Source organism: Mobula birostris, unplaced genomic scaffold (genome assembly GCF_030028105.1).
Source record: "Mobula birostris isolate sMobBir1 unplaced genomic scaffold, sMobBir1.hap1 scaffold_912, whole genome shotgun sequence".
Taxonomy (NCBI): domain Eukaryota; kingdom Metazoa; phylum Chordata; class Chondrichthyes; order Myliobatiformes; family Myliobatidae; genus Mobula; species Mobula birostris.
The window spans coordinates 12,853-37,247 of record NW_027278629.1 but is presented as its reverse complement, the minus strand read 5'-3'; the positions used below and the strand labels follow the sequence as shown (position 1 = coordinate 37,247).

The window sequence follows — 24,395 nt, the reverse complement described above, 5'->3', positions numbered from 1 at the left end:
AGAGTGTGTCTGAAGAAGTGAGGAGGGAGGGACGAGGCGGGAGTGGGGAGTGTCTCGGCCGTCCTATAACCGGACTCGGGGCCGGAGGGAGGAGGGTCTGGGGGAGGGAGGAGGTGTGTCCCCCCGCCGTCCTATAACCGTGCTCCGGTCCGACCCGGGCTGCTGTCGGCGCTCAGGGTGACTGACTTCAGCCTCCGCCTACTGCCCGAACCACCATGTCCCCCGCCCGGATCCTCCGGTAAGTCCGCCATGCGGGGCAGGATGCTGGGGTGGCGGGAGGAGGGCGGATCGAGAATCGGCCCACCCCCATCTGTGGCTCGGCGGTCCAGAACCGGCGTCTCGATTCCGGATCTCCTGTCACAGGGGATTCTGCAGAAGCCGGATCTCCTGAACCCACCCGATCCCTGCCCTTCTCACCCTCCGACTCTCCCTCCCTGTCTCCCCAACTTGCCTACCCCTTCCCTCACTAATCAGAGTCCATCCCTCTCTCGCCGTCTTCCCCTTTCTACCCCCACTCACTCCCCAACTTCACCCCTCACTCTCATTGCACACCCTCTCTGCTCCACCACCCCTCCCCCACTCTGCCCCCTCTCTCCCTCCCCCGGCGGGGCACCCTCGGGACATTTCTTCCGAGGCCCACGTCAAATCCTCCCTCCCGTCGCGCTGAGTGATGCAACCGTGTCTCCGCTCCAAACTTCAGCTCTTCCTCTCTCCTCACACAAACAAACACACACACACACACACATCCGCACACACACTCACACTTACACACATGCACAGACACACAGACACTCACATGCACGCACACACTTACACACGTGAAGACACACACGCACGCAAACACACACACTTACACATGCATGCACGTGCACACACACACTCACATGTGCAGACACACATGCACACACACACTTACACACATGTGAAGACACACGCACGCAAACACACACACACACCCACACATTCAAAACATCAACACTCACACATATACACGGACCCACACACACACACAGATTCCCTCTCCCTCTCCAGATAAGACCTTATTTGATAGGCACAGGAGATGGGTATCAGTGAGGGAGACCCCAACACAGCTCATCCTCATAGCCCCGTGTCCCTCCCTCACGCTCTGCCCCCTCCCCACACTCCTCCCAGCTCTCACCCCAACTCTGCCACATGCTGACCCCACCCACAGACACTCCACCCTCCCCCGGTCCCGACATCCAGGGCGGCAAGGGGCAGTGATGGAGGAGGGAGTTCTGTGGGAGGAGTTTCGAGAGGGAGGGAGAGGGACATTGACACAGGCTACCTGAGTCACTGCCCCTCCCTCAGTGCCCATGGGATCGCCCTGTGCACATGTCGCCTACACCCCCACCCCAGGCGCCCGCGCTCCAACCAGACTGGTGTGGGACTGACGTTTCTCTCCCTCTCTCCTCACAGGTGGTGCCAGGCCCCCGTCTGCCGTCTGGCCGCCCCCGCCTGCCGTCTGGCCGCCCCCGGGTCCAGCCGCTGGGTGCACCGGGAGGCGGGGTTGCCAGAGGGGGTGGGGGCACTTCCCGAGGGCGTGCGGGAGTTTGTGGAGAGCAGCGCGCGCCTGTGCCAGCCCCGGGACGTGCACCTGTGTACGGGCAGCGTCGGCGAGAGGGACAGCATCGTCCGGCTGCTCCAGAGCAGGGGGCAGCTCCAGCAGCTCAGCAAGTACCACAACTGGTAGGTTGAGGGATCTCCCCCTACACAGTCCCCACCACAGGGATCCCCCTACGCAGTCCCCACCACAGGGATCCCCCTACACAGTCCCCACCACAGGGATCCCCCTACGCAGTCCCCACCACAGGGATCCCCCTACGCAGTCCCCACCACAGGGATCCCCCTACACAGTCCCCACCACAGGGATCACCCTACACAGTCCCCACCACAGGGATCTCCCCCTACACAATCCCCACCACTGAGGGATCCCCCTACACAGTCCCCACCACAGGGATCCCCCTACACAGTCCCCACCACAGGGATCCCCCTACGCAGTCCCCACCACAGGGATCTCCCCCTACACAGTCCCCACCACAGGGATCCCCCTACACAGTCCCCACCACAGGGATCTCCCCCTACACAGTCCCCACCACTGAGGGATCCCCCTACACAGTCCCCACCACAGGGATCCCCCTACGCAGTCCCCACCACAGGGATCCCCCTACACAGTCCCCACCACAGGGATCTCCCCCTACGCAGTCCCCACCACAGGGATCCCCCTACGCAGTCCCCACCACAGGGATCTCCCCCTACGCAGTCCCCACCACAGGGATCCCCCTACACAGTCCCCACCACAGGGATCCCCCTACACAGTCCCCACCACAGGGATCTCCCCCTACACAATCCCCACCACTGAGGGATCCCCCTACACAGTCCCCACCACAGGGATCCCCCTACGCAGTCCCCACCACAGGGATCTCCCCCTACACAGTCCCCACCACAGGGATCCCCCTACACAGTCCCCACCACAGGGATCTCCCCCTACACAGTCCCCACCACTGAGGGATCCCCCTACACAGTCCCCACCACAGGGATCCCCCTACGCAGTCCCCACCACAGGGATCTCCCCCTACACAGTCCCCACCACAGGGATCCCCCTACACAGTCCCCACCACAGGGATCCCCCTACGCAGTCCCCACCACAGGGATCTCCCCCTACGCAGTCCCCACCACAGGGATCCCCCTACACAGTCCCCACCACAGGGATCTCCCCCTACACAGTCCCCACCACTGAGGGATCCCCCTACGCAGTCCCCACCACAGGGATCCCCCTACGCAGTCCCCACCACAGGGATCTCCCCCTACACAGTCCCCACCACAGGGATCCCCCTACACAATCCCCACCACTGAGGGATCCCCCTACGCAGTCCCCACCACAGGGATCTCCCCCTACACAGTCCCCACCACGGGGATCCCCCTACACAGTCCCCACCACTGAGGGATCCCCCTACGCAGTCCCCACCACAGGGATCTCCCCCTACACAAGCCCCACCACAGGGATCCCCCTACACAGTCCCCACCACAGGGATCCCCCTACGCAGTCCCCACCACTGAGGGATCCCCCTACGCAGTCCCCACCACAGGGATCCCCCTACACAGTCCCCACCACAGGGATCCCCCTACACAGTCCCCACCACAGGGATCTCCGCCTACAGAGGGATCTCCCCCTATACAGTCCCCACCACTGAGGGATCCCCCTACACAGTCCCCACCACTGAGGGATCCCCAAGACAGTCCCCACCACAGGGACCAACGCCTACACAGTCCCCACCACTGAGGGATCTCCCCCTACACAGTCCCCACCACTGAGGGATCCCCCTACACAGTCCCCACCACTGAGGGATTCCCTAGACAGTCCCCACCACAGGGATCTCCCCCTACACAGTCCCCACCACTGAGGGATCTCCCCCTACACAGTCCCCACCACAGGTATCCCCCTACACAGTCCCCACCACAGGGATCCCCCTACACAGTCCCCACCACTGAGGGATCCCCTAGACAGTCCCCACCACAGGGATCTCCGCCTACAGAGGGATCTCCCCCTACACAGTCCCCACCACTGAGGGATCCCCCTACACAGTCCCCACCACAGGGATCTCCCCTACACAGTCCCCACCACTGAGGGATCCCCTAGACAGTCCCCACCACAGGGACCTCCGCCTACACAGTCCCCACCACTGAGGGATCTCCCCCTACACAGTCCCCACCACTGAGGGATCCCCCTACACAGTCCCCAACACAGGGATCTCCCCCTACACAGTCCCCACCACTGAGGGATCTCCCCCTACACAGTCCCCACCACAGGGATCCCCCTACACAGTCCCCACCACAGGGATCTCCCCCTACACAATCCCCACCACAGGGATCTCCCCCTACACAATCCCCACCACTGAGGGATCTCCCCCTACACAGTCCCCACCACTGAGCGATCCCCCTACACAGTCCCCACCACAGGGATCCCCCTACACAGTCCCCACCACAGGGATCTCCCCCTACACAGTCCCTACCACTGAGGGATCTCCCCTACACAAGCCCCACCACTGAGGGATCTCCCCTACACAGTCCCCACCACTGAGGGATCTCCCCTACACAATCCCCTCCACTGAGGGATCTCCCCCTACACAGTCCCCACCACAGGGATCTCCCCCTACACAATCCCCACCACTGAGGGATCTCCCCCTACACAGTCCCCACCACAAGGATCTCCCCCTACACAGTCCCCACCACTGAGGGATCCCCCTACACAGTCCCCACCACTGAGGGATCTCCCCCTACACAGTCCCCACCACTGAGGGATCTCCCCCTACACAGTCCCCACCACTGAGGGATCTCCCCCTACACAGTCCCCACCACAGGGATCTCCCCCTACACAGTCCCCACCACTGAGGGATCTCCCCCTACACAGTCCCCACCACTGAGGGATCTCCCCCTACACAATCCCCGCCACTGAGGGATCCCCTACACAGTCCCCACCACTGAGGGATCTCCCCCTACACAGTCCCCACTACTGAGTGATCCCCCTACACAGTCCCCACCACAGGGATCTCCCCCTACACAATCCCCACCACTGAGGGATCTCCCCCTACACAATCCCCACCACAGGGATCTCCCCCTACACAATCCCCACCACTGAGGGATCTCCCCCTACACAATCCCCACCACCGAGGGATCTCCCCCTACACAGTCCCCATCCCTGAGGGATCTCGCCCTCCCCCCTTCCAAAGGGTCCAACTTGAACTAACCCAGCACCGGGAGCTCAGCGAGTATCACAAATGGAAGACCAATGGATGTTCCCCGCACCCCAGGGGATCCCACCACTGAGGGATCTCCACCTCCTCCTCAACCCACATGGAGGGATCTGCCCATCTCCATCCCGTCTTGAGGGATCTCACCAAGGGATTACCCCAGCCCAATCAAAACCCAGCTCTGTTACTAAATTAGTACCACGACTGGTAGATTGAGGGATCTCATCTATATCCTGGCACTGAGGCATCTCACTCTGCCCAATATTCATCGCCAAGGATTGCTCTAAACCGACACGAGCCCGGCATCGGTAAGTACCGCAATCGGTCAGTTGGGGAATTTCCCTCACTGACGGATCTCCCCATCCCCCTGCCCAGGGATCTCTCTCAATCCCAAGTCTGGCATCTGTACAGCTACCAAAACTGGTAGGATGTGGGACCCAGAAGCCGAGGGAAATCCCCTCTCTCCACCGAGGGATCTCCCCAACCCAACCTATGGTGCATTTGCAAAAGTACCACAACTGGTGGGGTTCACCCCGTCCTGCCGAGGGATCTCACCTCCCACTGCAGAGGGATCTCCCCGTGCTATTCTAACACAGGTCATCCAACTCCGCCAAGAACCTCAGCTGGCAGGCCCCCCGCCCCCCATGATTGGGCGGGATCTTCCCCTCACACCCCTAACGTGGCAGTTGGGTAGGGTAGATCCCTGCCCAATGCTGAGGGATCCGCTTTGTCCAACAGCAACCCCTGAGGGATCTCCCCAGCCCAATCCCACACCCTACCACTGAGAAACCTACTACTCCTCATCCTGGCTGGGTGGGTTCTCCCTTGCTCTACCTTGTCTGAGGGATCTTCCCTGCCCATCCCATCACTGAGGGATCTCCCCTGCCCACCTCCTCAGCTGCTGAAGGGATCTCACTGACATACTGAAGGATCCCCTGCTGACTACCCTCACTGCTGAGGGATCTCCAACTCCTCTTGCCACTGGCTCTCCCCTGGCATTCCACTGTCCCAATGAGGAGTCACTCATCCACACTGATATGGGCGGGGGGGAGACGAGATTGAGGGTGTGGTTATCGGGCAGGGAGGGCGAGGGTGTGGGGTCACAATTGTTGAGATGTTACACATTTAATCTCTCCCCCTCACCCCTCTGTGTTCCCGTTTCTCCCTCCCCTCCCACCCTACCCCGCCGCTCTCTACACCAACCCCCTCCCCCACCCCCCGTAGCTGGCTGGCCCGGACAGATCCGCGGGACGTGGCCCGCGTGGAGAACCGGACGGTGGTGGTTACGGAGACCCAGAGGGAGACGGTTCCCATCCCCACCGATGGCAGCCCCTCCCAGCTCGGCAACTGGATGTCCCCCCAAGACTTCGAGCGCGAGGCTGGCCTGCGGTTCCCTGGCTGCATGAAGGGTGAGGCCCCTCTCCCCCTTTCCCACCCCACGGGACGTCTCCCATGTCTCTCCTTCCGTCCTGACCCCGTTTCTGCCCTCCTGAACCCGGGGCGATGCCTGTCAGCCGGGGCGTAGGATGGGAGAGGGAATTCTGGCCGTTCCCCTTACCCCATTCCGACGGAACCTGCCCCGCTCTCCCAGAACCACGAGAAACTACAGAGAGTTGTGGACATGGCTCCACACATCGCACAACCTCTCCCCCATAGACTCTGCCCCAGTAAAACAGCATTATTTAACATAAAGACCACTCCCCACCCCCACATCCCGGACATTCTCTCCCCTCCCATCAGGTAGAGACAATGAAAGCTCGTCCCACCAAGGGCAGCTCCTACCCCGCTGTTATCAGACTTTTCATTGGTCCCCCAATATGACACGATGGGCACCTGCCCTCACAATCTACCCCAGGACACGTTCCATAATAACAAAGCATTTAAAATGTCTTTTTAAACCAGAAGACGACAAATCTGTGGAATTCACTGCCACAGACGGCTGTGGAGGCCGAGTCACTGAGCACATTTAAAGTGAAGGTTGGTAGGTCCTCGATTAGTCGGGGCGGGAGACAGAGTCAGCCATGATCAAATACTGCAGCGGACTAGATGGGCCAAATGGCCTAATTCTGCTCTTCTGGCCTGGAGACTCCCTGACTCTCCCTCCATCCCGATTTCCCTGGGTTGTATTGATTACTGATCAGTCTGGTCCTGGGACACCGGCATGCGGGAGGTGAACGTGGGGGTGGGGGGGTGCTGAGATGCTGCTCTAACCTCCTGTCTTCCTGCACTGCCCCCCAGGGCGCACCATGTACGTCCTGCCCTTCAGCATGGGCCCTGTGAGGTCGCCACTGTCCAGGCTGGGTGTGCAGCTGACCGACTCCCCGTACGTGGTGGCCAGCATGAGGATCATGACGCGGATGGGCAGTGATGCCCTGGAGGCCCTGGGTGGTGGGTCCGACTTCGTCCGGTGCCTGCACTCGGTGGGGAGCCCCCTTCCCTCGCAGGGTAAGTGACTGGGGGGGACGTACGTCCTACAACCCCCACCCCCCCCATGCACACCGCTCCCTCTGTGCCTCGTCGATCTTGCCCTTCCATCTCTCCATTCTCCCTCCACCCCGTACCCCTTTCACCCTTGTGTTGTCCCCCTCCTTCTCCCGCCAATCACGTTCCCTCCTTCCCACCCCCTCTGTCACCCTATTTGTTCCCCTACATTGGACCCGCCCCCTCTGTCACCCTATTTGTCCCCCTACATTGGACCCGCCCCCTCTGTCACCCTATTTGTCCCCCTACCTCTGACCCACTCCCTCTGTCACCCTATTTGTCCCCTACCTCCGACCTGCCCCCTCTGTCACTCTATTTGTCCCCCTCCCTCCAACCCGCCCCCTCTGTCACCCTATTTGTCCCCTACCTCCGACCTGCCCCCTCTGTCACTCTATTTGTCCCCCTCCCTCCAACCCGCCCCCTCTGTCACCCTATTTGTCCCCTCCCTCCGACCTGCCCCTCTGTCACCTTATTTGTCCCCCTATCTCCAACTCGCCCCCTCTGTCACCCTATTTGTCCCCCTACCTCTGACCTGCCCCCTCTGTCACCTTATTTGTCCCCCTACCTCTGACCCGCCCCCCGTCACCCTATTTGTCCCCCTCCCTCCTTCCCACCCTCTCTGTCTTTGCCATTCGTCACACCCTCCCTCCCGTTCCAGCTGATCGCACCATCCAGAACCCTGCCCCCCTCCCCCTTTGGACCTCAGTCCCGTTCCCCTACGCATGCCCTGCAGCGAGGAATGCTTTTTTTAAAATATAAAAGTTGATTCAAACGACCGCAATATCACAATTCACCATCTTGCAATATTCTGCATTTCATAAAACACTCTATTTAGCATTTCAAGTTAAAATACGGCTATCCCGATCTGCAACATACTCAGGCCTCTGGGGAGGGCAGCATCCCGGGGAAAAACGCTGGAGGAGATCCACCCGCCAGCCTCTCCCGCAAAACTCTCACACCTCTGCCCCACCAATGCTGGATACCTCCTGTGGGAAAGGGGGTTCCGCTGCTCTGTCTGCGTCAGAACTTACAGCCATGACTCCCCCAGTGTACCCTGCCCCAGGGAAAACAGAGCTGGCCCCTCGGAGAGGCTCCCTCCCCAGAAACACCCCCCGGGGGATTCTCCTCTGTACTGTCCCCAGTGTGGTCAACCCCTTCCTCCGGAACTGTACACTATCGGCTCGACCACGTTCGTGCAGTGGGAGCATAACCTCCCCACACTTCGGTTCAAGCCCACAGCTAATGAAGACAAGGCCCCCCCCACCCCCCCATTCCACTTGTGGTGTGTGCACTACACTCGCACACCCAGGTCCCTCTGTTCCTCAGTACTCCCCACCATTCAGTGCATGATCTACCCTTGTTTTTCGAGGAGGTTACCAGAAAAGGTGATGAAGGGAAGGCAGCAGATGTTGTTGGCATGGACTTTGGTAAGACCTTTGACAAGGTCCTGCATGGGAGGTTGGTCAAGACGGCTCAGTCACTGGACATTCAAGACAAGGTAGTAAATTCGATTAGACATTGGCTTTGTTGGAGTGGTAGTAGATGGTTGCCTCTCTGACTCGAGGCCTTTGGGTCTGTTGTTGTTTGTCATATACTCAATGATCTGGATGATATTGTGGTTAACTAGACAAGCAAACTTGAGGATGACACCAAGATTGGGGACGTTGACAAGGGCTGTCAAAGCCTGCAGCAGGATCTGGACCAGACTGTCCTCCTGCCAAAGAGTCTCGGCCCAAAACCTCGACTGTACTTCTTTCCATTGATGCTGCCTGGCCTGCTGAGTTCCTCCAGCATTTTGTGTGTGTTGCTTGGATTTCCAGCATCTGCAGATCTCTGATTTGTGAGATGGAATTCAACGCAGACCAGCGAGAGATGTTACACTTCAGTAGGACCAACCAGGGAAGGTCTGACACAGTGAACGGCAGGACACTGAGGAGTGTGGTAGAACAAAGAGATCTGGGAATACAGGTCCCATAATTCGTTGAAAGTGGTGTCACCAGTAGATAGGGTCATAAAGAAAGATTTTGGCACTTCGGCCTTCATAGATCAAAAGTGTTGAGTACAGGAGATGGGATGTTTTGTTGAAGTTGTGTAAAACATTGGTGAGGACGAACTTGGAGTATCATATGCAGTTTTGGTCACCTACCTCCAGGAAAGATGTAAATAAGACTGAAAGAGTACAGAGAAAATCTACAAGGATGTTGCCGGGTCTGGAGTAAAGTTGTTTGCACCGTTAGTGATAACCAGAGAATAAGAGGTGGAAATTTTCTTCAATGCATTTATTTTAATGCTAGGAGCACTATAAGAAAGGTGGATGAGCTTAAAGCATGGATTGATACCTGGAAGTATGATGTGGTAGCTATTAGTGAAACATGGTTACAGGAGGGGTGTGTCTGGCAACTAAATATTCCCAGATTTAATTGCTTCAGATGTGATAGAATTGGAGGGACAAGAGGGGGAGGTGTTGCATTGTTTGTCAGAGAAAATATTACAGCGGTGCTCTGGCAGGATAGATTAGAGGGCTCGTCTAGGGAGGCTATTTGGGTGGAATTGAGGAATGGGAAAGGTGTAGTAACACTTATGGGGGTGTATTATAGACCACCAAATGGGGAGCTAGAATTGGAGGTGCAAATTTGTAAGGAGATAGCAGATATTTGTAGTAAGCACAAGGTTGTGATTGTGGGAGATTTTAATTTTCCACACATAGACTGGGAAGCCCATACTGTAAAAGGACTGGATGGTTTGGAGTTTGTAAAATGTGTGCAGGATAATTTTTTGCAGCAATACATAGAGGTACCAACTAGAGAAGGGGCAGTGTTGGATCTGTTAGGGAATGAGGTCAGGTGACGGAGGTATGTGTCGGGGAGCACTTCGGGTCCAGTGATCACAATGCCATTAGTTTCAATATAATTATGGAGAAGGATAGGTCTGGACCCAGGGTTGAGATTTTTGATTGGAGAAGGACTAACTTTGAGGAGATGCGAAAGGATTTAGAAGGAGTGGATTGGGACAATTTGTTTTATGGGAAGGATGTAATAGAGAAATGGAGCTCATTTAAAGGTGAAATTTTGAGGGTACAGAATCTTTATGTTCCTGTTAGGTTGAAAGGAAAGGTTAAAAGATTGAGAGAGCCATGGTTTTCAAGGGATATTGGAAACTTGGTTCAGAAGAAGAGAGATATCTACAATAAATATAGGCAGCATGGGAGTAAATGAGGTACTTGTGGAATATAAAGAATGTAAAAAGAATCTTAAGAAAGAAATTAGAAAAGCTCAAAGAAGATATGAGGTTGCTTTGGCAAGTAAGGTGAAAATAAATCCAAAGGGTTTTTACAGTTATATTAATAGCAAAAGGACAGTAAGGGATAAAGTTGGTCCCTTAGAGAATCAGAGTGGACAGCTATATGTGGAACCAAAAGAGATGGGGGAGATTCTGAACAATTTCTTTTCTTTGGTATTCACTAAGGAGAAGGATATTGAATTGTGTAAGATAAGGGAAACAGGTAGGGAAGCTATGGAAACTATGATGATTAAAGAAGAGGAAGTACTGGCGCTTTTAAGGAATATAAAAGTGGATAAGTCTCCGGGTCCTGACAGAATATTCCCTAGGACCTTGAGGGAAGTTAGCGTGGAAATAGCAGGGGCTCTGACAGAAATATTTCAAATGTCATTAGAAACGGGGATGGTGCCGGAGGATTGGCATATTGCTAATGTTGTTCCATTGTTTAAAAAGGGTTCTAAGACTAATCCTGGCAATTACTGGCTTGTGAGTTTGATGTCAGTGGTGGGTAAATTGATGGAAAGTATTCTTAGAGATGGTATATATATAATTATCTAGATAGACAGAGTCTAATTAGGAACAGTCAACATGAATTTGTGCATGGAAGGTCATGTTTGAGAAATCTTATTGAATTTTTTGAAGAGGTTACTAGGGAAGTTGACTGAGGGTAAAGCGGTGGATGTTGTCTATATGGACTTCAGTAAGGCCTTTGACAAGGTTCCACACAGAAGGTTAGTTAGGAAGGTTCAATCGTTAGGTATTAATATTGAAGTAGTAAAATGGATTCAGCAGTGGCTGGATGGGAGATGCCAGAGAGTAGTGGTGGATAACTGTTTATCAGATTGGAGGCTGGTGACTGGTGGTGTGCCTCAGGGATCTGTACTGGGTCCAATGTTATTTGTCATATACATTAATGATCTGGATGATGGGGTGGTAAATTGGATGAGTAAGTATGCAGATGATACTGAGATAGGTGGAGTTGTGGATAATGAAGTAGGTTTTCAAAGCTTGCAGAGAGATTTAGGCCAGTTAGAAGAGTGGGCTGAAAGATGGCAGATGAAGTTTAATGCTGATAAATGTGAGGTGCTACATTTTGGTAGGACTAATCAAAATAGGACATACATGGTAAATGGTAGGGCATTGAGGAATGCAGTAGGACAGAGGGATCTAGGAATAATGATGCATAGTTCCCTGAAGGGGGAATCTCATGTGGATAGGGTGGTGAAGAAAGCTTTTGGTATGCTGGCCTTTATAAATCAGAACATTGAGTATAGGAGTTGGGATGTAATATTGAAATTGTACAAGGCAAAATTTGGAGTATTGTGTACAGTTCTGGTCACCGAATTATAGGAAAGATGTCAACAAAATAGAGAGAGTACAGAGAAGATTTACTAGAATGTTACCTGGGTTTCATCTGCTATGTTACAGAGAAAGGTTGAACAAGTTGGGTCTTTATTCTTTGGAGCGTAGAAGGTTGAGGGGGGACTTGATAGGGGTATTTAAAATTATGAGGGGGATAGATAGAGTTGACATGGATTTGCTTTTTCCATTGAGAGTGGGGGAGATTCAAACAAGAGGACATGAGTTGAGAGTTAAAGGGCAAAATATTAGGGGTAACATGAGGGGGAACTTCTTTACTCAGATAGTGATAGCTATGTAGAACGAGCTCCCAACACAAGTGGTTGAGGCAGCTTCGATGTTGTCATTTAAGGTTAAATTGGATAGCGATATGGACAGGAAAGGAATGGAGGGTTATGGGCTGAGTGCAGGTCGGTGGGACTAGGTGAGAGTAAGAGGTCGGCACGGACTAGAAGGGCTGAGGTGGCCTGTTTCTGTGCTGTAATTGTTATATGGTTATATGGAGTAGCTGAGTTATTGGGAAAAGTTGAATAGGTTAATGTCGGGAGATTTAACAGAGGTATACAACATTATGACGGTATAGACAGAATAAATGCAAATAGGTCTTTTTCTACTGAGGCTGGGTGGGACTAGAATTAGGGGTCACAGGTTAAGGGTGAAGGGTGAAATACTTAAGGGGAACTCCACTTCTTCACCCGGAGCGTTCTGTGAGTGTGGAGCGAGCTGCTTGAAGAAATGGCGGATGTGGGTTCCATTACAACAGTTTGGATAAGTACATGGATAGGAAGGGTGTGGGGAGGTGTGCTCCAGGTGCAGGTTGATGGGACCAGCCAGAATAACAGTTCAGCACGTTCTAGATGGGCTGAAGGGCCTGTTTCTGTGCTGCTGGGCTAGATGACTTTACAACACTCCCCACATTCACAGTGTGTGTCCTACCTCGTACAGCGAGGTCCCTCTGTTCCTGAACACTCCCCACCATTCACAGTCTCTGTCCTACCCTCGTAGACCGAGGTCCCTCTGTCCCTCAACACTCCCCACCATTCACAGTGTGTGTCCTACCCTTGTACAGTGAGGTTCCTCTGTCCCTTGACACTCCCCACATTCACAGTGTGTGTCCTTCCCTCGTACACCGAGGTCCCTCTGTCCCTCAACTCTCCCCACCATTCACAGCGTCTGTCCTACCCTCGTACACCAAGGTCCCTCTGTCCCTCAACTCTCCCCACCATTCACAGCGTCTGTCCTACCCTCGTACACCAAGGTCCCTCTATCCCTCAACACTCCCCACCATTCACAGTGTGTGTCCTACCTCATACAGCAAGGTGTCTCTGTCCCTGAACGCTCCCCACATTCACAGTGTGTGTCCTACCCTCGTACACTAAGGTCCCTCTGTCCCTCGACACTCCCCACCATTCACGGTGTGCGTCCTACAGTGGAACAGGGAGATGGGAATGGTTCCCATCTCCCTGTAGGTCTGGGACATAACGGCACTCCTGTAGCGTTAGGATTTGAGGTTCTCCATCTACCACATTGCCCACGTTTGTCCTCCCCCTCCTCGAACTGGACAGGCAGTTCTTCCCTCAGTGACGGGGAGGAGGGGGGCACCAGTGACCCTCCCTTCCCTCCCCTTGCCCCTGCCCGTGACTGAGGTCTGATGCGCTGTCCCTCCACCCCGCCCAGAGGGGGCCGACTCTAACCTGTGGCCCTGCAACCCTGAGAAGACGCTGATCGGCCACGTGCCGGACCGGAGGGAGATCCTCAGCTTCGGTAGCGGCTACGGCGGGAACTCGCTGCTGGGCAAGAAATGCTTTGCCCTCAGGATTGCCTCCCGCATTGCCAGGGACGAGGGCTGGCTGGCCGAACACATGTTGGTGAGTGGGGGCCAGGGGGAGTAGTGGGGGAGACCAGGGTGGGGGGGGGGAAGAACTCTACTGAGACGGTCCTTGTCTGGATACAGGCCTTTGAACCAATCACAGTCCCCACCCTGCGAGTCCCAATTCCCTGCATTGGGTCCCCCCCAAAAAAAATTCTGCCCTTCACCTGTCCAAATAATATTACACCTGCCTCAACCCCTTTTTCTTGCAGCTTGTTCCGTACCCCCCCCCCCCACCATGTGGAAGAAATTGTCCCTTAGTTCCCTTTTAAATCTTTCCCTAAAACTATGTCCCCTTGGTGCGGAATCCCCAACTCTGGGGAAAAGACCACCTTGTACGATCTTAAGATATAGGAGCAGAATTAGGCCATTTGGCCCATCGAGTCTGCTCCATCATTTCATCATGGCTGATCTACTTTCCCTCTCAGCCCCAATCTCCGCCCTTCTCCCCGAAATCTTCATGCCCCGTCCAAACAAGAATCTATCAACCTCTGCCTTAAATATTTGTAAAGTCTTCGCCTCTACACCTGCCTGTGGCAATGAATTCCACAGATTCATCACTCTCTGGCTAAAGAAATTCCTCCTCACCTCCATTCTAAAGTGACACACCTCTATTCTGAGGGTGTGTCCTCTGGTCTTAGACTCCCCACATCGACTTTCACCATTCAGTAGATTAGGTCACCCTTCATTCTTCTGAATTGTAGTGAATACAGGCCCAAAGCCATCAAATGCTCTTCCTATGACAAGCTGTTCAATCCTGGAATCATTTTTGTGAACCTCCTTCGAACCCTCTCCAGTTTCAGCACGTCCTTTCGAAGATAAGGGGCCCAAAACTGCTCACAATACTCCAAGCGAGGCCTCACTAGAGTTTTATAAAGTCTCAACATTACATCCTTGCTTTTACATTCTAGTCCTCTCCAACTGAACGTTAACATTGCATTTGCCTTCCTCACCACAGACTTGACCTGCGAATTATCTACGCCCCTCACAATTATAAACACTTCTATGAGGTCACCCCTCAAAGGAATAAAGACTAGCCTCGCCAACCTTGCCCTATCACTCAAACCCACTAGCCCTGGCAACTTCCTTGTCAATCTCGTCTGCACTCCTTCCAATTGAAGCATGAATTTCCTTTAAGAGTTTGACTCAAACTGAACACGGTACTCCAAGAGTGGCCTCAGTGACATCTTGTGCAATGTAATCCTGGCTCCTGTACTCAGTGCCCTGACCGATGAAAGCCAGAGTGCCAAACGCCTCATTCCCCACCCTGTCTACCTGTGGCGGTCCGAGGTTAGGGTGTTAGGGCTGTTCAGGCGAGGTCAGGGTGGCAGTGGGGAAGAGGCTATTGGTGAACCTCGAGGTGTGGGTCTTCCTGTACTAATGAGAAGGTGGCATGACCCAGATGGTGGGGGGTGGGGGTCCTCAGCCATGGATACTGTCTTATTGAGGTACCACCTCTTCAAGTTGTCCTGGAAGGTAGGGAGGTTTTGTGTCTATGATGGAGCTGGCTAAGTCAGCAAGCCTTCTGCAGCTTCTGGCAATCCTGGTCATCAGATCCGCCATACCGGACGGTGATGCTCTCCACTGGTCATCTGTAGAAATTTGTCCGGCTGAATTTCCTCAAACTCTTAATGGAGTCGGGCTGCTTCCTGGTTGTATCAGTGTGCTGAGCCGAGGGTAGATCCTCACAATGTTGATGCCCAGGAAGCTGCTCCCCTCTTCCACCACGGATCCTTCTATGATTGCTGTTGGGCGTGTTCCTGACTTCCCCAATGGTGACCGGTGAAGAGGAAGGAGGAGGCATCGGTAATTGTCCTCCCCCACCCCCCACTTCTCCTTCACCATTCCCATTCCCCCTCTCACCTCATCTCCTTACCCATCCATCACCTCCCTCTGGTAGCCCTTCCCCTTTTCTTTCTCCCATTGCCTTCTGTCCTCTCCTACCAGATTCCCCCTTCTCCAACCTTCATCTCTATCACCAATTCACTTCCCAGCTCTTACTTCACCCCTCCCCCTTCCCATTGTACCTATCTTCTACGACCTCGTACTTCTGCTCCTCCCCTTACTTTGACTTCCCATCTCTTTCTCCCAGTCCTGATCAAGGGTCTCAGCCCGAAACATCCCATTTACTCTTTTCCGTAGATGCTGCCTGGCTTACTGAGTTCCTCCAGCATTTTGTGTGTGTTACTTTGATTTCCAGCATCCGCAGGTTTTCTCATTTGTGAGCATCTTAGTAAATCTGCCTTGCACCTTCTCTAAACCTTTCACAGCCTTCCTATGATGGGGCAATCAGAACTGAGTACGATATTTCAGGTGTGGTCTAACCAGAGTTTTATAGAGCTGCAACATTACCTCGTGGCTCTCGAACTCAATCCCCTGACTAATGAAGACCAACACACCATACACTTTCTTAAAAACCCTATCAAGTTGCACGACAACTTTGACGAAGACTTCTGACGAAGGGTCTCGGCCCGAAATGTTGACCATTCGTTTCCATGGATGCTGCCCGACCTGCTGAGCTCCCCCAGCGTGTTGTGCGTGTAGCCCTGTACTCTGCCGGTGAGTTCAACCTATCAAAGTGAATCACTTCACACTTCTCTGCATTAAGCTCCATCTGCCGCTTCTCAGCCCAACTCTGCATGTTGTCAGTGACCCCCGTTGTCACCTACAACCTTCTACACTTATCTGCAAACTTACTGACCCTCCATCCCCGTCTCCGTGACCCCTTCCCTTACAGCCCTCCTTGCCTCCACTTCCTTGTGCATTTATAAAAATCGCAAAAAGCAGGGGTCCCAGATGACGTGGTCCGGTAGTATTCCATCGCTTAGAGTCATGCCAGTTGATTCAAGAACTGAATGGTTGAAGGGAAGTAGCTGTTCCTGAAGTTGGTGGTGTGGGACCTACTGCCCAATGAGAGCTGTGAGAAGATGGCCTGGCATGGATGGTGGGGATCTGGATCTTTGACCATGGATACTGTCTCTTGGAGGCAGAGCCTCCAGTAGATACTACCGATGGTGGGGAGGGGTACGGGTGTGATGAGTTGAGGGCTGAGTCTACGACTGTCTACAGCTTCTCACATTCCAGCTTTCTCAAACTGCCATACCAGACCTTGATGCAGCAAACCAGGATGCTTTCAACAGGACATCTGTAGAAGTTCGTCAGCGTTCGACGACGAGCCGAACCTCTGTAACCTCCTGGGAAAGTAAAGACGCTGGTGTGCCTTGCATTGGTGTGCCGGGCCAGGACAGGTTTGTCCGAGATGTTAGCGCCCAGCAATCTAAAGCTGTTGACCCTCTCCACCTCTGACCCACCAATGCTTCCCCCATCCCTCCCCCTCTTATTATTGCACACTGTGGTCAGGTCACCCCTCGAACTCAGGGGAAGATATCCCACCTCTCTTCGTCACTGAGACGCGCTGTCCCAGGCCACGCTACCAAACCCAGGATTTCGAGTCAATTGCGGAGACTTCTTCAACTTGAAACTGGTGAAACATTTAACATCAGAAGCACTGGCTTAAATTTTCAGTTTGTATGTTAAAAAAGATCACAGTTAAACACAACATATTAATGAATTTAATATTAATATTAATGAGTCCTGACGAAGGGTCTTGGCCCGAAACGTCGATTGTACCTCTACCTCGAGATGCTGCCTGGCCTGCTGCGTTCACCAGCAACTTTGATGTGTGTTGAATGAATTTAAAAGGTATTTTTGTCACAAATCTACAAGCAAAGATCATTCGATACCTCAGCCTCATCTGAAATGAATTTGTAGGTGCAGGTTTGAACGTTTTGTGAAATTAGCCAGGTTTGCATAACGTCTGCGCAGCTCAAGGTGTGTCACCCCAAACTGAAAGTGTGTAGCTGGGAGAGGGCGTGGTGTTCCGAGGGAGGGGGGGTCAGCGAGACGGGGGAAAGGAGGGGATCACAGAGGTGGAACTGGGTGGAGTGGAGGGAGGGGGTTTAGGGAGATGGGAAAGGGTGTAGTGGAGCGAGGGGTTTATGGAGATGGGGAGGGGCGGAGGGGGTCACGGAGAGTATGAGGGGGTGCACTGAGTTGCTGTCACTGTGGAATTCCCTCCACCCCACCCCAGATCCTGGGCGTGACCAATCCTGCCGGTGTGAAGAGGTACGTGGCGGCCGCCTTCCCCAGCGCCTGTGGGAAGACCAACCTGGCCATGATGAGGCCCTCTTTGCCCGGCTGGAAGGTGGAGTGCGTGGGGGACGACATCGCATGGATGCGGTTCGACAGTGAAGGTGGGTCCCGGGGCTGGGGCATGGAGACGGGGGATGGGGGAGGAGAGGGGTGTGAAGAGAAGCGAGGAGAAGGGGGGAAGGGAGGGAGGGTGGGGGAAAAAGGGGCGAGGGAGTGAGAGGGGGAAGGGGAAGGAGGAGGAGATATGGTAGGGGAAAAGGAGAGGGTGAGGGTAAGGGGAGAGAGATGGAACGAGGGCAGGATAGAGAGAAGGAGAAGGGGAAGGGAGGGAGAGGGGCACAGAGTGGAGGAGTGGGAGAGAAGGAGGGTGGGAAGGGAAGGGAGAGAGGGAGGGTGGGAATAGAGGGAAGGTGGGACAGAGAAGGGGAGTGAGTATTGGACAGGGAGGGAGGGTGGGAATAGAGGAAAGGTGGGAGAGAGAAGGGGAGTGAGTGTTGAATAGAGAGGGAGGGTGGGAATAGAGGGAAGACGGGAGAGAGAAGCGGAGCGAGTATCCAGCACTCTGGATTGAGTGATGGAGGGACATAGCTAGGGACAGAAAGGAGGGGGGGAGGCAGTGTGGAGAGAGCAGAAGGAGTTTAGAGATAAGAAGAAGGAGGGTATGCAGAGGAAATATTCAGTGAGAATCCTCTCTCCTCCCTTCCTCTGCTCTCTTCCGTTTCCCCTCTCCCCTCTAACTCCTTTCCTTCCCCTTTCTCCTCTCCTCCCCTCCACCTCTCCCCTTCCTCCTCCCTCACTGACACTGCCTCACCCTCCTCACACATGTCTCCTCATCTCCCTTCCCTCCACCCTCTCCACTGCTCGACCCCAAATTTCACCCACTTGCTGACCCCTCTCCCCCTCCCCCAGGACGCCTGCGGGCCATTAATCCGGAGTACGGGTTCTTTGGTGTGGCGCCGGGCACGTCCCCCGACACCAACCCCAACGCCATGGAAACCATCTCCCGCAACACCATCTTCACCAACGTGGGGCTAACCAGCGATGGGGGGGTCTACTGGGAGGGGTTGGACCAGGAGCCCCCTCCCGGCGTCACCATCACCTCCTGGAAGGGCAAACGCTGGACACCAGGTGAGGTGGGGGTGGGGTGGAGGGAAGGGGGGGCAATCAGATCAGAAGAACATGAGACACAGCAGCAGAATTTGACCGTTCAGCACATCACATGCCCTGCTATTTGATAACAATGACTTATTTTCCCTCTCAACTCCATTCTCTTGCCTTTTTCCTATAGCCTTTGATACCCTTACTAATCAAGGACCCATCAATCTCCGTATTAAATTTACCCGATGACTTGGCCTCCACAGACATGTGTGAAAATGAACTTCAGATTCACCACTCTCCGGCTAATGAAATTCCTCCTCATCTCTGTTCTAAGGGGACGTCCTTCCCAGGGTGTGTCCCCTGGTGCTGGACTCAACCACATCCTCTCCATGTCCACTGTATCCAGGCCTTTCAAACTTGATGGGGTTCAGTGAGATCCCTCCTCATTCTGAACTCCAGTGAGCACATCTAATACTACCACTACATCAACTCAGGCCTAGGGGTCCGGCGTCAGGCACAATGACGGACTCTCCGCTTCTCCCTCTCACTCACCAGTGTGTTCAGTTCATCTACATTAGCCGCGCCGCTGTCTTCTAGGAGCGTGTTGACCATAGTCTTGGGAGGGCACCCAGGGTTCATCCTCCCGTGCTTGGGCTCCCATATGATGACTAGGCTGGCAGGTAGCTCGCGGTGGCGTAGACAGTGCCCCGCTAGTTACAGTCTTCTCCCCTCGATTTTAGTGGTGAGCATCAGTAGGTCGTCATAGAGCTCGATGTTTGTCATGTGCTGTTGCCAAATCACGTCAAGAGCCATCCGGAGCATTCGTGTATAGCAACCACCTAGAGACTTTCACATAGTCTCGGTGAGTGTCCACGTCTCGCATCCGTACGTGAGAATGGACTCTATGACTGCTATGAAGATCCTCCTTTTAAACCCTCTGGTCAGGTTCGGCTTCCAGATTTCCTTCATGTCGTTCATAGCCCTCCACGCCAGCGCCTACATCTAATGCTCCTCATATATTAACCCTTTCATTCCCGGGATCATCCTTGTGAACTTCCCGTGGACCCTCTCCAATGCCAGCACACCCTTCCTACCTAAGGGGCCCAAAACTGCTCTCAGTGCTCCAAGCAGCTTAGCAAGCCTCAGCATTACATCATCACATCCTTGCTCTTACATTCAAATCCTCTTACTGCTTCCGTACCACTGGCTCAACCTGCAAGTTGATCTTTAGGGAATTCTGCACGAGAACTCCCGAGTCCCTTTGCACCCCTAATTTCTGAATTTGCTGCCTGTTTAGAAAATAGTCCATGGCTTTATTGCTTCTACAAAGTGCATGACCATGCTCTCTTTTGCTTTAATGCTGCCTTTGGTTTCCTTCGTCAGCCATGGTTGCCTCATCATTCCTTCAGAATACTATTCCTTGGGATGATTCTATCCTGTGCCTTCTGAATTGCTCCCGGAAACTCCAGCCATTGCTGCTCTGCCGTCATCCCTGATGGTGTACCCTTCCAAACAACTCTGGCCAGTTCCTCTCTCATGCCGCTGCAATCCCCTTTACTCCACTGTAGTACTGATACAACTGATTTTAGCATCACCCTCTGAAACTGCAGGGTGAATTCTATCATTGTTATGATCACTGTCTCCTCAGGGTTCTTTGACCTCAAGCTCCCTAATGAAATCTGGCTCATTACACAACACCCAATCCAGTATTGCTTTTTACCAGGTGGGCTCGAGCACAAGCGGCTCTAAAAAGCCATCTTGTGGGCATTCTACAAATGTCTTCTCTTGGGATCCAGCACCAGCCTGATGTTCCCAATCTACCTGTACATTGAAATCCCTCCATGATACACACCTTTTCTATCTCCCATTGCAATTTATACCCCATAATCCTGACGACAGTTCGGAGGCCTGTATATAAATCCCCCCAGGGTCTTTTGACCCCTGCAACTTCTTAACCCTGCCCACGTGGATTATACATCTTTTGATCCTATGTAACTTCTTTCTTAGAATTTGATTTCTTCTCTTCTATGAACAGAACCACCCCACCCTCTCTGCCCACCTTTGTGATTTTATGATCTTCTTTCAGCCACGACTCAGTGAGACATACAGCGTCATACATGCCAATCTCTACCTGAGCTACAAGGTCATCTACCCTTACTTCGCACAGTGTGTGTGCTGCAGGCGGGGTTAGGGGAGGGGGACCGAGGTGGGGGAGTTAGACAGAAATGGGAAGAGAGTGGGATGGGGGGGGGGGGAGCGGAGGGAGAGTTACAAGAAGGGGTGGGGGGGGGACAGGCAGTGTGCGAGGTGTGGAGGTGCGGAGGTGCAGAGAGGGAGGGCGGATTGGGAGGGGAGGGACGGATTCCGAGGTGGGTGGGATGGGGTGAGGTGTGCTTGGGGGGGGGGTCTGGAGTGTGGAGGGAGGAAAGGGTAGCAAGACAGAGGGCGGAGTGATGAGGTGAGTGCTGAAGTGGGTGGGGCAGCGAGGTGGGAGGTTTCTGGTCTGCCTGGAATCGTGCTGTACCCGTGAGGAACCTCGCTGTGCTCGCCCGTGTCCTCAGCTGACGGTTTTCTCCCCCACCCCACCCCACCCGCAGGAGACCAGGAGCCCTGCGCCCATCCCAACTCCCGGTTCTGTGCGCCAGCGAGCCAGTGCCCCATCATGGACCCCGAGTGGGAGTCTCCCCACGGGGTCCCCATCGATGCCATCATCTTCGGGGGGAGGAGGCCTGAAGGTAGGTGTGGGGGGGTGGTGACAGAGACGGGGAGGGGAGTCATGGAGACGGTGGGGTGGGGGAAGAGGGCATCACGGAACTGGGGGCGGGTGTGAGGGAGTGTGGAAGTCACTGGGAAGGGGAGGGGTGATGGAGATGGTGGAGTTTATAGGAGGGGTCACAGAATCAACATTTAATAGGGATATTGGGCTATAAGATGCACATTGAGCAGGATCTTTATCCTTCTTTAATATAAAAGAGATTGATGCTCTATAAAAGGATTCCAGAAGTTTACCAAGTTTTAATGAGGCCTCCAGAACCCTGAATAACCAAGGGATTAATGAGGATGCAAAAAATTTATGAAATTCCGCAGTAAACCCATCAGGACCAGGAGCTTTCCCCGGGTTCATAGAAAAAATAACATTCTTAATCTCATCAGTGGTAAAGGAAGTGTCTGGCATAGAAGATATATCATGTGAAATCTTAGCGAAATCTAGATTATCTAAAAAGTCATACATATGTTTAGAGTCTCGTGGAGACTCTGATTGATATAAGGAGGAATAAAAGTCAAAAAAGGATTGATTAATCTCAGCTTGATCAAATATCAGTTGATCTTTTTGATTATAAATCTGATTAATTTGAAATTTAGTGTAGTTAGTCTTCAACTGATTAGCCAACAGTTTACCAACTTTGTCACTATGTATATAAAATTCGCTTCTTGTTTTCATTAATTGATTTGCAATAGAGGACGAAAGTAATAAACTGTGATCCATTCAAAGTTCAGTTCTTTGTTTATACAACTCCTGAGGGAGCTGCAGCATATTTCTTATCAATTTCCTTAATCTTGTCCACAATAACCAGCTGCTCCTCCTCCTTCAACCTCTTCCTCAAAGCAGCAGAATACGAGATGATCTGACCACGAATATAAGCTTTAAAGGTATCCCAAAGGGTGTTCATGGATATATCCTCTGTACAGTTGATTGTAAAAAAGAAATCAATCTGTTCATTCATAAAGTTAACAAAATCCGAGTCCTGAAGCAACAGCGAATTAAAACGCCATTGTCTATTATTTTCTGTACTGGCCAATATTTTACAGAAAGCTTAAGTGGAGCATGATCCAAAGTGGTTATAGAGTCATATTCACATTTAACCACTGAAGAAATAAGACGAGAGTCAATAAAAAAGTAATCAATTCTTGAATAGGAATGATGAACATGTGAAAAAAAAGAAAAATCATTTTCCTGAGGATGCAAAAAAATGCCAAATGTCCGTCGACCCGGAATCTGAGAGAAGTGAATTAATCAAGGTTGCAGATTTGTTGGGTAGAGTTCATAAAGGAGCCAAACGGTCCAATAATGGGGATAAACAAGTATTAAGATCCCCGCCCCAGATTAGTGAAAACTCATTCAAATTCAGGAACAAATTAAATAATGATTTATAAAATTCCGGACAGTCCATGTTGGGAGCATAGATGTTAACCAAAACTACGTTTTTATTAAAGAGTAAACCAATAACCAACAGAAATCTACCATTCGGATCAGAAATAATATTGTGCTGTACAATAGTGATTGAGGGATCTATAAAAATAGAAACTCCTTGAACTTTAGAGTTGGAATTCGAATGGAAGTGTTGATCCTTCCAGAACTTAAAAAAACATAGTCTGTCCCCCCTCTGTACATGGGTCTCTTGTAAAAATAGAATATGTGCTTTAAGTCTCCAGAATACTTTAAAGACTTTTTTCCTTTTTATTGGATGATTAAGACCGTTAGTATTCCAAGGGACAAAATTAATAGTAGACTCCATAATCCCTAAAGTCAACCCTCAAATAAAGGAGGATTGACAATAGGTTCGACCCACAAACCCGGAAAGGGGACAGAATAAACAAGAGATAACGGGAAAGAGAACGCGACCAATATGTCAGTAATATAAGTAGCCCAAGAAGAAAGAAAAACTAAAAAGTGAAGCCGCCCCACCCAGTAACCTCAAAGCTAAATCTAAGATAGACCAGCCAGAAAGAAGCGAGCACTAGAACTACCCCCATGACTGCCGATAAACGCTCACTAAAAAAAAAGTGTATATATAAAAAGATCAGCTAAAGTTATAAAACAGTAAAGGAATAAAAAAAAAGTACACCGATTAAAACAAAAACGATATAATACAAATAAAAAACAGGTACATATAAACAAAACCGTTAACCTACAACAGACCGAGTTTACAGGGGGGGGTAACGGAGATGTTGGAGTTTATGGGAGGGGTGACGGAGATGGTGGAGTTTATGGGAGGGGTGACGGAGGTGGTGGAGTTTATGGGAGGGGTGACGGAGCTGGTGGAGTTTATGGGAGGGGTGACGGAGATGTTAGAGTTTATAGGAGGGGTGACGGAGGTGGTGGAGTTTATGGGAGGGGTGACGGAACTGGTGGAGTTTATGGGAGGGGTGACGGAGCTGGTGGAGTTTATGGGAGGGGTGACGGAGATGTTAGAGTTTATAGGAGGGGTGACGGAGGTGGTGGAGTTTATGGGAGGGGTGACGAAGGTGGTGGAGTTTATGGGAGGGGTGACGGAGCTGGTGGAGTTTATGGGAGGGGTGACGGAGATGTTGGAGTTTATAGGAGGGGTGACGGAGACGGTGGAGTTTATGGGAGGGGTGACGGAGATGTTAGAGTTTATAGGAGG

General features: G+C 52.6%; 1 protein-coding gene across 1 annotated transcript; it reads left to right on the top strand.

The window, feature by feature from the left end:
• Positions 1 to 115: 115 nt before the first annotated feature.
• LOC140193838 (phosphoenolpyruvate carboxykinase [GTP], mitochondrial-like) lies at positions 116 to 21,743 on the top strand (the record flags this gene model as incomplete). Its single annotated transcript, XM_072250993.1, has 8 exons — positions 116 to 238; positions 1,438 to 1,707; positions 5,994 to 6,178; positions 7,008 to 7,214; positions 13,566 to 13,756; positions 17,849 to 18,011; positions 18,820 to 19,038; positions 21,606 to 21,743. Coding segments are annotated over exons 1-8 (1,396 nt in total), but the record flags the coding sequence as incomplete, so codon positions are not given.
• Between the last annotated feature and the right edge of the window lie 2,652 nt (positions 21,744 to 24,395).